The following is a 13,713-nucleotide window of genomic DNA, read 5'->3' on the forward strand; positions in this document are numbered from 1 at the left end:
AAATCAATTCACAATAGCAAAAAATTAAATAAAGAAAACCAATACCTGAGATCATGAAATGGGAAGTTACCAAGGTTAAGTCTTTGACAGACCCTTGAACATGCATGTAGATTCCAACTCCCTGGGGGAAGGACTGACAACCAAAAAAGGGACTAAGATGCACTGCACTACGACAATCATACAGGAAAACGTCCTTATTCCTAGGAGATGATGCATGCTGAGTGATCTAGAGTGCAAAGAATCATGGTATCTATAACTTACTTTGAAATAGTTCACCAGAAACAATAAAATAAAAATCATTTAGACTGCTGGATAGATAAATATGGCAAAGTTGAACCTAACTAGTAGGCACATGAAATATCACTGTGCTACAATCACTATTTCAGTATTGTTTGGCTACAAGTAAACACGTTATTAGAAAGGCTATTTTGTTTAGACCCCATGTTAATTAAAGAAAAATCTAATAAATGTGTTTAATAAAAGTTTTTTTAGGGGGCAACTGGGTGGCTCAGTTGATTAAATGTCCAACTCTTGATTTTAGCTCAGGTCATGATCTCACGGAGACTGAGCCCCAAGTCAAGTCTCGAGTTGAGCTCTGTGCTGATGGCTCGGGCCTGCTTGGGATTCTCATTCTCATTCATTCATTCATTCATTCATTCATATTCTCTCTCTCTCTCTCCCCCTCCCTCCCTCCCTCCCTCTCTCTCTCTCCCCCTCCCTCCCTCCCTCCCTCCCTCTCTCTCTCTCTCTCTCTCTCTCTCTCTCACACACACACACACACACACACACACACACACAAAGATAAATAAACTTAAAAAAAAAAAAAAAGTTTTTGTGGTGCCTGGGTGGCTTACTCAGCTGAGCATCCGATTCTTGATCTCGGCTCAGGTCATGATCTTGCAGTTCAGTGGGTTAGAGCCCTGAATCGGGCTCTGCACTGATGGCACAGAGTCTGCTTGAAATTCTGTCTCTCCTCTCTGTCCCTCCCCCACTTGTGCACGCACACACTCTCTCTTAAAATAAGTAAACTTTAAAAAATAATAAAAATTAGGGGTGCCTGGGTGGCTCACTCGGTTGAGCAACCGACTTCAGCTCAGGTCGTGATCTCAGTTCATGAGTTCAAGCCCCATGTCGGGCTCTGCACTGACAGCTCAGAGCTTGGAGCCTGCTTCAGATTCTGTGTCTCCCTCTCTCTCAAAAAAAAAAAATAAACATTAAATAAAAAATTAAATACAGTAAAAAAAAATCTTTGATTTTCAAATATATTACATAAGTTATTTGGAAAATAAATCAACTTAACTCCTAGATGTGTGGTATTCTCAGCCTAATAGAATGAGTTTTAAAAATACAGGTCAGACTCATGCTCTTCTGCTCGAACCTCCTCCCCCCATTGGCTCCACCCTACCTAGAGTAAAAACTAAAATGTTACAGTGGTCCACGAGGCCCTCATCATTTCCCATGACCTCCTCCTCAGTGCAATCCAGCTACTTGTCCATGATACCCCCTTGCTATTCCTCAACTATGCCAGGCAGCTCCCATCTCCTATCTGTACACTGATTGCTCCCAATGCCTAGAGCACTCTGACCTTCCTTTGCCTCATTTACAGCTTCATCCAAATGTCACTTTCTTGATAACATATTCCCTGACCTTTACTTGAAAATCGCAATTCCACACACTTCACAATTTACCTTCATACCCTGCTTTAATTTGTACCATACCACTTATCAACCAACAAACTGTTTCTACATATTTATATTTAATTTACACAATCTATGTTTTTATATACTATATATTTCATCTTCCACCTTGAAAAGATACAATCCTGGGGCACCTGAGTGGCTCAGTCAGTTAAGCTTCTGACTCTTTTTCGGCTCAGATCATGATCTTGAGGTTTGTGAGACAGAGCCCTGTAGCACAAGGAGTCTACTTGGGATTTGCTCTCTCTGCCCACCTCCCCCCCCCCCCCCCGCATGCACACTCTCTAAATAAATGAATAAACAAACAAACAAACAAACAAACGAACAATTCTTGCAGTTGCAGGTGGGGATTTTGGTCTGCTTTGGTCAACAGTACCCTAGCATCTAAAACACAATGAAACAACACAATAACATAACACATTTACAGTCTTATTTATCCCTATGAGTTAAAAGAAAAAAAAAAAAGTCTAGCTTAAGACGGACCTCCCATTCAAGAATGCTTATGCGGTATAAGCTCATACACTGAATCACTCTGATGAAATTTTGCCGTGGGTTTCTTAGCACTTGATCTTGTAGAGATGAATCATCCAGCTGCTCTTCCTGGTACATGTGCCTGTCTCCTTATACAGCTCCTATAGGTTTATAAGAGGGTCTGGGTCTTTCCCCATTATATTTCTCATAGGATGTAAGGCAGGACAGTATGATGGAGCTATCAAGTCTTTAATGATCCTTCTCGAATGAATGAAAAATGCACAGACGCACCACATATGCTACTTCTGGCAGCATGCTACAATAAAAAGAGGGTGAGCTTTAGGATCAGAGATTTAGGTTCAAAATGTAGCTCCGATTCTCACAAGTCTATGTAACCTGCCAAAAACTTTCTTTCTTGGTTTTACAATAAAAACAATACCGCTTCCTCCAAAGAGTTATCCAGAAAAGAAACTCAAAGGATTAATCAGAAAATTCCTATATAATGTGTCACGGATATAGATACTCAGAAAGAAATGATGATTTTCAGCACCTTCTGAAAAATGTTTAAGAATTCTTTTTTTTTTTTTATCTTAACTTCCTTTACCTTCCCCTATAACCCAGGGCAAATAAAACCTGATAATAATTTTAGGTAAATGCAAGAGGTCTCAAATATCAGTATTACTTTTTCTATTCCTAGAATGGTCTCTGACCAAACAAAAACAAAAGACCACACAAATTTAGAGACGTCAGAAGATACTGGTAAATGACTAGAGTGAAAGAGGACAGACAAGCCCCTCCTGATAAGCGAGCACTCGTTTCTTAAATGAAAGTAAGAGGTGTTTCAGACCTTCATCTATTTTTACTTTCATTTTACCAAACGCTCCCCCCAATACAAACTCTCAATGAAGTTAGATAGGTTAATGGGAGAAATCCAAGAGTTGTCCTGTATTTCATAAGAAATCTTATTTTTTCCTGTATTATCATTTACCATTGTTAATACATACAAGTTAACACATGGGGAACATAGTAAAATAAATATCACAATAAACAGTATGTGAACCTCCCACTCAAGTACATCATCTTGATAAGAAAAATCCTACACCATTCTATTTCAAATCAGCGTGCTATGTGATAAGGTGCTATTTTGTTATACCAAGTGTCAGTTTAAATGTAAATCTGAGGGGTGTCTGGGTGGCTCAGTCAGGTAAGTGTCCTGACTCTTGATCCTGGCTCAGGTCATGATATCACGGTTCACAAGATCAAGGCCCTGCATCGGGCTCTGTGCTGCCAGCGCAGAAGCTTCCTGGGATTCTCTCCCTCTGCCCCTTCCCTGCTTACGCTCTCTCTCCTTCTCAAAAAATGAATGAATGAATGAATGAATGAATGAATAAATAAATATTTATGTAAAATTGATATAGGTAAAGCTTGGTATAATTCCTTCTGGAAACATGCTTGTAATCCAAAGCATTTGTGTATCAAAGCGAATTTCAAGAACCACTGGCTCATACAGAGAAAGACAGATACCATATGTTTTCACTCTTATGTGGATCCTGAGAAACTTAACAGAAACCCATGGGGGAGGGGAAGGGAAAAAAAAAGAGGTTAGAGTGGCAGAGAGCCAAAGCATAAGAGACTCTTAAAAACTGAGAACAAACTGAGGGTTGACGGGGGGTGGGAGGAAGGGGAGGGTGGGCGATGGGTATTGAGGAGGGCACCTTTTGGGATGAGCACTGGGTGTTGTATGGAAACCAATTTGACAATAAACTTCATATATTGGGGAAAAAAAAAAAGAACCACTGGCTCAATTATAATTGTGTGATGTTCGGTGTCACGTACTACTCATATTGCAAGATATCACTCATTTATCAAGTTACAATTTATTAGAAATGTTTGCTCATGTTGTGGAACACTCGTAGAATAAGTTACTTGCAATCCAAGGTTTTACTGTACTTTCTTTCCTCTATCTCCCCATTTGAAATGTGAATGAGGGGGCGCCTGGGTGGCTCAGTCGGTTGAGCGTCTGACTTCGGCTCAGGTCACGATCTCACGGTCCGTGAGTTCGAGCCCCGCGTCAGGCTCTGGGCTGATGGCTCAGAGCCTGGAGCCTGCTTCCGATTCTGTGTCTCCCTCTCTCTCTGCCCCTCCCCCGTTCATGCTCTGTCTCTCTCTGTCCCAAAAATAAATAAACGTTAAAAAAAAAAATTAAAAAAAAAAAATGAAATGTGAATGAGAAGGAAAGGAGGTACACTGTTAACTTCACATAATTTTGTTGAGCCAAGTCCACAGCAAGAACCATTTGTTATCTCCTAATTTATTTTATTAGTCACAGCCCAATACAAATCACATAAACTATCATAGGTCAGTGTTAAGTTATAGAATTCTATTTACAACACATCCCGAAACATTCATGTTACGCTGGTATTTTCTTTATGCCTTACTAAATGGTAAAAGGACTCAAATTCTGTTGCTGCAACTAGTTAAGTATCCACTGCAAATCAGAGAAGTTATCTGATAGGCTATTTCCAGACACTATGAATGAATTTTACTCTTCATGCCATTCAAAGAATCATCCCCTGTCACCTCCAGTGCTACCTGCAGCAGTCTGATCCAAGCTTTGCACACTGTGAAAAGCATACATTCACTACTGGGTCAGACTGAGGTTACTAGATTTTGTTTTTGTCCTCTTAAATCCTGCTAAACTAGAAATAGCTAAGTTTGCAATCTGTTTTTTAACCACTAATTCTCTAGGGTATCACCTACCAAAATTTTAAAAACAGATTTACATGTAAAAACATGTCCCTCATTTTGCATAGTACAGAAACTTCTTTGAATCAAATTAAGAAGGCTGTGCCAATCCTTTTCAATTCCATGACCACAGGGAACCAAAAGACCCTACAAATGAACCCAAACCACAAAAAAGTCGAGGAAAGTGACACATTTCCCAGGCATTCAATAGGCTCAGGCTTCCCCTGCCTGAGCTGGGCACTGCCTGCTGGTGCAGAATCAATAAAAAGCAACAGAGATGTGGCTTGGCTTGCTGATTTGGGTATCTATCTAAGACAAAAATAAGTGAGCTTTCAAACTAAGAAATAGAGTACATACTCTGCTAAGAACAGGTCAATAATTTGCACTTAGGGTTAGAGTGAGAGGTTTTTGATAAATCTGGAAATCTGTTCCCAGACATTATCTACAAAATGTGACAGCAAGACTGACACTTTTAAGAAAGCAGAGGGAACAATAGTGGAAGGACCTATGCAAACCCATGGAGACCATAAAATTTTAAGTTTGAAGAGACCTCACTGATGTCGACTCAAACCACCCAGAACAGAGCACCAGGAGGCAAATGTATCATCTGTGGAGTACTGCCCAGCAATTTTAATTTGTACTTCACATTACCTTTATTCTATAAGAATGTAAGAGACCAAAAAAAAAAAAAAAAAGTGACTGCAGCTGAAGTCTAAGTATATAAATTGTATGTGACTGAGACACAGATGGAATCAGGCAAGGTTGACAGCAATAAACGTTTAGCTTGAGTTATTCATCAGAAATTGTTTCAGAATGGGGGTGCCTGGGTAGCTCAGTTGGTTAAGCATCCAACTCTAGATTTCAGCTCAAGTCATGATCTTACGGTGAGTGAGAGAGACCAAGCCCCATGTCAGGCTCTAAGCTGACAGCATGGAGCCTTCCTGGGATCCTCCCTCTCTCTCTGCCCCTCCCTTGCTCATGCTCTTTCTCTCAAAATAAATAAATAAACCTTAAAACAAAAAAAGAAACTGTTTTGTAATGAATGAAAAGAAAAATATTAATGCACAATGTAAGAAATGTTGGGAATCGGGTGCCTGGGTGGCTCAGTTGGTTAAGAAACATTGGGAATCAACTACTGATAATTCTATACAAAATATCTTACTTGGTGTGAAAATTAGCCTCTTTTAACCTACAGGAACAGTGCCATTTGAGAAGCCAGGTACTGCTAAGAAGCTACTTTACTAAAATTTTACTGCTCTCATGATAAATTAAATAAAAATAGATGAGTAAAGTCCTTAATAGCAAAAATGTCATCTGTCCAATGTCAAAGACTGGCATAGCTACAGCAATATGTTATAGAGAGTACTTAATCATCATTTTCACATCACAGATGAGAGAACTCAGAGCTAATGAAGGTAAATAGCTTTTGAAGGTCCTATGCCTCTACAGGGCAGAACCAAAGGTACAATCAAAGTCTACAAAATCCTAAAATCCAACAGACAATATGCTGTCTATAAGAGACCTATCTTAGGTCCAAAGACACAAATAGACTGAAAAGTAAATTAATGGAAAAAGATATTTCATACAAACACAGTAACCCAAACAGAGGTGGAATGGTATGTTAGTATCCACTAAAAGAGACTTTTAGGCAAAAAAGATTACAAGAGAAAAAGGGGTTATATAATGATAAAAGGGCCGATCCACCAAAAAGAACAATGATAATATATGCAACTAACAACAGAGCCTTAAAATATATGAAGCAAAACCAGACAGAACTGAAGAAACATAGATAGTTCAATAATTGTTGGAAATTTCAAGACATCATTTTCAATAAAGTAAAGACCAACCAGAAAAATGATAGACAACTTGAACAACACTATAAACCAGCCACACCAAACACACACAGAAAATGCCATTCAACAAGAGCATAATGCAAAAGGAATATTTTCCAGGACAATGTATTAGGCAACAAAAGTCTCAGTGAATTTTAGAAGATAGAAACCACACAAATTATCTTCTCTGAATACAATGGAATAAAATTAGAAATCAGTAACAGAAGGAAATCTAAAAACTTCACTAATTGGTATATATTAAACCATTCATTCTTAAAACAACCCACAAGTCAAAGAAGAAACCAAAAGGGAAGTTATAAAACACTTTGAGAAAAATGAACACGAAAATGAAATATGTCTAAATTTATGGATTGCAGTAAAAAGGAGTGCTGAGAGGGATATTAATATGGAAGTCAACATTAATAAATTTCTCAAATCAATATCCCATCCTCCAACTTAAGGAAGTATTAGAAGAGCAAACTTCAGCAAAAAGAAGCAGAAGGAAAAATGAAGATTACAGTGGAGATAAATGAGGATAGAAAAACAATAGAAAGAATCACTGAAATCAAAAGTTGGTTCTTTTAAAAGATAAAATTGACAAGTCTTTAGATTGATGAAGGAAAAACAAAAACAAAAACCAAGAGTGGACCAAAGTACTAAAATCAGGAATGAAAATATGGATATTACTACCAAACTTGCAAAAATAAAAAGGAATGTAAAAAGACACTGTGAAAAAAAAAAAGCTTTACTGCCATATAATTCATATACCATATGATCAACCCATTAAAAGAGTACAATTCAACGAATTTTAGTATTTTCCCACATACGTGCAATCATTACCACAGTAAATTTTAAAATCTTTCCATCACCTCAAACAGAAACCGTATACCTTTTAGCTATCATCCTCCTTTGCGCCTCTTCCTCCTAGTCCTAAGCAACCATTAATGTACTTTCTGTCTCTACAAATCTGCCTGTTTATATTTCATATAATTAGAATTAAATAATATATTTTCTCCTCTCACTGTTTTTTTTTTTTCAATGTTTATTTACTTTTGAGAAACAGAGAGAGACAGAGCATGAGCAGGGGAGGGGCAGAGAGAGAGAGGGAGACACAGAATCCAAAGCAGGCTCCAGTCCCCAAGCCGTCAGCACAGAGCCTGATGCGGGGCTCGAACTCATGAACAGTGAGATTATGACCTGAGCAGAAGTCGGACACTCAACGGACTAAGCCACCCAGGCACCCTTCCTCTGTTTTTCTTTCTACATACCATGTTTTCAAGGATGATCCGTGATGTCACATATGTCAATACTCCATTCCATTTTATGGCTGAATAATATTCCATTTTAATACCACATTTTGTTTACCCATTCATCAGCTGATGGACATTTGCACTGTTTTCACTTTTGGTTGTTATGATTTGTGTTTGTGTGTCTGTGTCTGTGTGTGTGTGTGGCCAATAGGTGAGACAATGTATATGAAATGGACAAATTTCTAGAAAGGCACAAACTATAAAAACTGACTCAAAAAAAAAAAAAAGAAAACCTAAACAGACTTGCAACAAGTACATAGATTGGAATCAGTTCTTAGAAAACAAAACAAAACCAAACAAAATAACAACAAAAATAACCCATGGGATGCCTGGCTCAGTCAGTTAAGCATCCAACTTCAGCTCAGGTCATGATCTCATGGGTCATGAGTTTGAGCCCCTCACTGTGTGAGCTGGAGCCCTGCTCTGGGCTCCACACTCTCTTCCACTTCTCTCTGCACCTCGTGGGAGTCTCTCTCTCTCTCTCATGAATGAATGAATAAATAAATAGAAATGTGAATACAGTTTAAAAAAAAATCAGGACTTGATGGTTTCCCATGTGAATTCCAGAAAACAAAGAAGAATGAACATCCATAATTCTCCTATTCTTCAAAAAAAAAATAAAATAAAATAAAGAACAATTCCTGACTCATTCTTGGAAGCCAGTATTACCTTGACATCAAACCAGATAAAAATACCACAAAAAATGAAAAGCAATAAACAAACGTCCCTTATGAATATAGGTGCAAAAATCCTCAACAAAATACTAGAAGCAAACTAAATCCAATGGAATATTATAATTCCCATAATCAAGTGGGATTTATCCCAGAAACCCAAAAGTGGCTCAACAGGCAGGAATCAATTAATACAACATATATAAAGAATAAGGTAAAAATACCACATGGCCATCTCAACTGATACAGAAAAAGCAATTGGCAAATTCCAACACATTTTCTGGATAAAAACATTCAACAAATTATAGAGAGAATTTTCCAAATTTGATAAAAGGAATTTAGGAAAATCCAACAACTAACACCATACTTAATAACAAAATGCATTCCTCCCAAGATCAGGAAAATAATCTCATTTACAATAGCATTCAAAAGAATAAAATACACAGGAATAAATTTAACTAAAGGAAATATAAAACATGTGTCAAGAACATACAACTAAAAACTTCAAAACATGCTTAAAGAAGACCTAATTAAAGGGAAAGGCATCCTGTATTCATTGAGACTTCATACTGTTAAGATGGCAACACTCCACAAATTGAATGCAAATGAAAACCACAAGATACCACTTCACATCCACTTGTGGTTTATTTTTTAAAAGGGTGGGGGAGGGGGAACCAAGTGTTGGTGAGGATGTGGAGAAGTTGGAACATTCATACATTGCTGGTGAAAACCTAAAATTGTACAACCACTATGGAAAACAGTTGAGTTGTTTCTCAAAAAGCTAAACATAGAACTACCAATTCCATTCCTACCAAAAATCGAACAAACTATGTTCACAAAACAGTAGTCAACGTTCATAGCAGCATTATTCAAAATAGTGAAAAAGTGACAACAGTACAAATACACATGAACTCATAAATGGATAAGTAAAATGGAATATCCACTGAAAGAATATTATTCAGCACAGAAAGGAATGAAGTACTGATTTTACACTACAACATGGATGAACTTGAAAACTTTATGCTAAGTGAAAGAAGTCAGACTCAAAAGCCCACATAATGTATGCTTCCATTTACAGGAAACATACAGAATAGGCAAATCCATAGAGACAGAAAGCAAATTAGTGGTTCCCAGGGCTCATGAGAGAAACAAATGGGAAATGACTGCTTAATTGGTATGGGATTGTCTTTTGGAGTGATCAAAGTGTTCTGGAATTAGATACTGGTGACAGATATACAACACTGTGAACTGGATTCTATACTTTTAAAGGATTAAAATGGAGGATTTTATGTTATGTGAATTTTACCTCAATTAAAAAGTAATGAAAAACAACAATGAACTTAAACCTACCCAGCAACTTATAAATTGAAATAATCACAGAAGTCCTTTCAGTATTCTTATGTCTGTATGCTCAAAAACTAGATCTAAAAACAGTTATCATGAGGGGAGCCTGGGTGGCTCAGTTGGTTAAGTGTCTGACTTTGGCCCAGGTCATGACCTCACAGTTCTGAGCTTGAACCCCATGTCAGGCTTTGCGCTGACAGCTCAGAGCCTGGAGCCCGTTTCAGATTCTGTGTGTCTCTCCCTCTCTCTGCCCCTCCCTGGCTCATGCTCTCTCTCCTTCAAAAATAAACAAACAATAAACAAACAAATAAATAAAAATAAAAACAGGTATCACGAGGTGCCTGGCTGGCTGAGTCAGTTGGTGAAGTATGTGACTCTTGATCTCGGGGTTGTGAGTTTGAGCCCCATGCTGGGTATAAAGATTATTTAAACAAACCAACCAGCCAACAAACAAATAAATAAATCTTAAAAACTGGCATCAAATACTTCACAGCTGTGATGTTATTAACAGTTCTGAAACAGCCTTTAAATTCTATCTACCATAACAGAAAATGATAAGAGAAAAAAATCAAATGTTAATCTTAAGGACAAATTGATACTGATCATTGTTTTTGCTTTTAAGCACAAACAAACCCAATTATTTTAGCAAGCTGAGAGGAAAATACAGCATCTACTACCCTTGCCCGTGGGGACAGCTGTGACTCACCAAGCTTCTCTGGCTCATCAGGTCCCGTGCCTGCAATGCAACTGCTCTCCAGGCCATACGTGGGGTCCACTTTCCCAGAGGCTCGAGCTGCTTCTTGTACTTTCTTGACGTGAGCTTCAACCAATTCCAGTGGTACCTCCTCTCGGACCCGAGAAAACTCCTCTGTACAAGAATCAAAATGCAAGTGTGACCTAGTGTGCAAATATTTGCTTTAACATAGACCACTATGGACTCTGACACATTAGTGTCTTACAAGCACTGACCTTTCTGGGTGCTCAGGCTTATCTATTCCAGCAAAACAAGAATGCCAAATGAGGTAGTCACATACGCTGATGAAATTCTAAGATTGTACATTTTAACTTATGTGTCGCAGTATCCTGCTGTGTAAGTAACAAAGATCTCTAAATTTCCGTCTGTAACAATCAAAATTTCTGCCCAAACTTAACCTAACTCTGCAAGCTAGGTTGATAGTAAAGAAAATAGCAAGGATTAAACAACCAGAAAGCTGAAAAAGAGTTTATAGTGTGACAAAGTTCTAATTGTAATAAAATCCAACAACGTTAAATGGTTCCTTTTGCTGGTTATGTCAAAGTCCAAATGAATCATAAAATATACGACAAAAAACTGTTTTGCCCCTCCAATTCTTAATAAATGCTCTTAATTTTAAAACTATGAATTTTAAGTGCTTTAGTTAAAAATGTTGTAATACTCTTTAATACGGTAGCTTAAAGAGGTAATGTCTGACTTTCTGCTAACTGAAATAAACACAGCAGCTGATAACCTGCCAGTCAGAGACAACACATATATAAAGGCAAGTACTAGGCTATTATCTGAAACTACTGTGCTGATAACACGGTTCAGGAAAGTCCATACCCAAAGCTGCTTTTGCTGCAGCAGATGCCACACGAGGGTCCACCACAGATGCCAAAAAAGCAACAGTGCTCATGACTGGGTTTCCTGACTGACTGAAAGGGACAGGCTGGTAAGCCAGGGGCCCCAGGGAGGCATCCGAATTCTCAAGGTACGGGTCCTCAATAGGAAGCCTCAGAAAGTGGAGGATGCATTCATCCTGAGTACGACTTCCGACATGCTCTGACACTTTGTTCCAATCATCCTTGTACATCTCCAGGGCCTACAACAGAAAAATCCAGGTGCTTTAGTATCAGGTAACAAGGAACTAATACGTAACAATATCAAAAGCCTATGACTGTTCTTAAAAACAGTTCGGGGTTTAAAAAAATAATAATGAAAATGATTATACTTTACGTAAGAAAATAGGTAGATTTGATTGCTTTTCTAATTACATTAAATCTCAGGCAAGAAAAATAAAAAACACATATATAAAAGAAAGAAAAAGTGTCTTTCACGAATACACACATGACTGTTTACATAGAAAATCCTAGTAAGTCTACAGAAAAATACTAAAACTATAAAGTTTAGCAAGGTCAGAGGATAGACAGGTAACAAAAACTCAATTATATTTCTCTATGTATAAGCAATGAAAAGTTTTCAATAGGAAAAAAGTCTTTAAGATAGCACAAAACCGAAATAACTAGGAACAAATGTAATAAAGAATATGTAAGAACAACATGCTTGAAAAAAATAAAACACGCTGAGAGAAATTAAAGACCTAAATAAATGAAGAGATATACTGTATTCATCCATTAGAAGACCCAATATTATTAAGATGTCAACTCTCTCCAAACAGAATAGCAGGTTCAACACAATCCCATTCAAACTCCAAGTCTTTATTGTTAGAAATTAAGAAACTGAGGCTAAAATTTATGAAGTATATAAATTTCCAATTTAAAAATTTATTCTTCAGAGAAAAATGCTGAAAAACCCTCAAAAAGAGTAAAAGCAGTCTCTAAGGGGGAGAGGGACAGAAGGTTGTAAAGAGAATCAGAAACACGTGGTACAAAGAAAGTCGAGGAATTAACTGGGTAAGAACCTATTCAGTAGCTAACCAAAGCTGCTGTTCTCACAGGATTCACAACCAGGGGCAATTCTGCCTCCTTGGGGACATTTGGCAATGTAGGCAGACATTTTGGGTTGACACAACTGAGGAGGTGCTACTGGCATCTAGCGGGTAGAAACCATGGATGATGTTAAACATTCTCTTTAATGCACGTAAGAAGAGCCACCACAACAAAAAACTATCTGGCCCAAATGTTCATTGTGGGAGGCTGAAAAATCCTGTTCTAGAGCTTGATTTGCTGAGCTACACTGTGAGCTGAGCTTGTGATGACGATGGTTCTCTCCATGTTTACGTAAGTGAATTCCTAACCCAGGGCTCCAACTGCCGACCTAGGCTTGCCTTCTTTGCTGCAGTGGTAGAAGACTCCTCAAAACCCACACCAGAGAATGATCTTATTTCTTAAATCCCTTGAAAAAACAAGGCTAATTCTGGGTTTCCTCTGGATAGCCAGTGGCCTCAGGTAGCTCTAGAAGGCATTAGAAAAAAGACCTAGAATGTAACAAAAAATAAAAATCAATTTCTCTCACTAAGGTCGCTGGGGCCAGAAATGTGTAACTTTAGGGACCACCTTATGTATCTGATTATGGGGAGATTTTCTTAGGATACTCTATCACAGACTTTTCAAAGAAATTTACTTAAAAAAAATTTCTTCCTTTATTTTTTTCCTCATGAAGAAAGTTCAGGCAGTTTTTTCCAGAATAAAGCTAAGGAACCCTTTGACATGCAAAAATCAACAAAGAGCATTCCGAAAAGCATAAGGCTGAGAAACGAGTGAAGTTCCGAGCTTGGGCACTAATGGCAGCTTACATAACAGGGAATCAAAGACATGTTTTCAAACAGAACATGGTGACAGACTAGCTGGGAAGGAGGAGGAAGGCTGATATATTAGCAGACATTTTACAGGAGTATAGAACACCTTCATTCTTCCTGCTATGAGCTGGCTCCTTACCTGCATTCTC

At 37.9% G+C, this 13,713-nt stretch overlaps 1 protein-coding gene across 5 annotated transcripts in view; it reads right to left on the bottom strand.

Moving 5' to 3' along the window:
• Positions 1–13,713, bottom strand: part of SMARCC1 (SWI/SNF related, matrix associated, actin dependent regulator of chromatin subfamily c member 1) — a 173,726-nt gene that overhangs the window by 63,903 nt on the left and 96,110 nt on the right. For all 5 annotated transcript variants that reach the window (XM_047094682.1, XM_047094681.1, XM_047094680.1 and 2 more), the window contains exons 20-21: positions 11,650–11,908; positions 10,777–10,938 (exon numbers count right to left, since the gene is read on the bottom strand). In XM_047094682.1, coding sequence (XP_046950638.1) covers positions 10,777–10,938; positions 11,650–11,908 — 421 coding nt within the window. The remainder of the gene's footprint in view (positions 1–10,776; positions 10,939–11,649; positions 11,909–13,713) is intronic.

Source organism: Lynx rufus, unplaced genomic scaffold (genome assembly GCF_022079265.1).
Source record: "Lynx rufus isolate CCGP_SWC_20201006 ecotype Redwood Valley unplaced genomic scaffold, mLynRuf1.p SCAF_4, whole genome shotgun sequence".
Taxonomy (NCBI): Eukaryota; Metazoa; Chordata; class Mammalia; order Carnivora; family Felidae; genus Lynx; species Lynx rufus.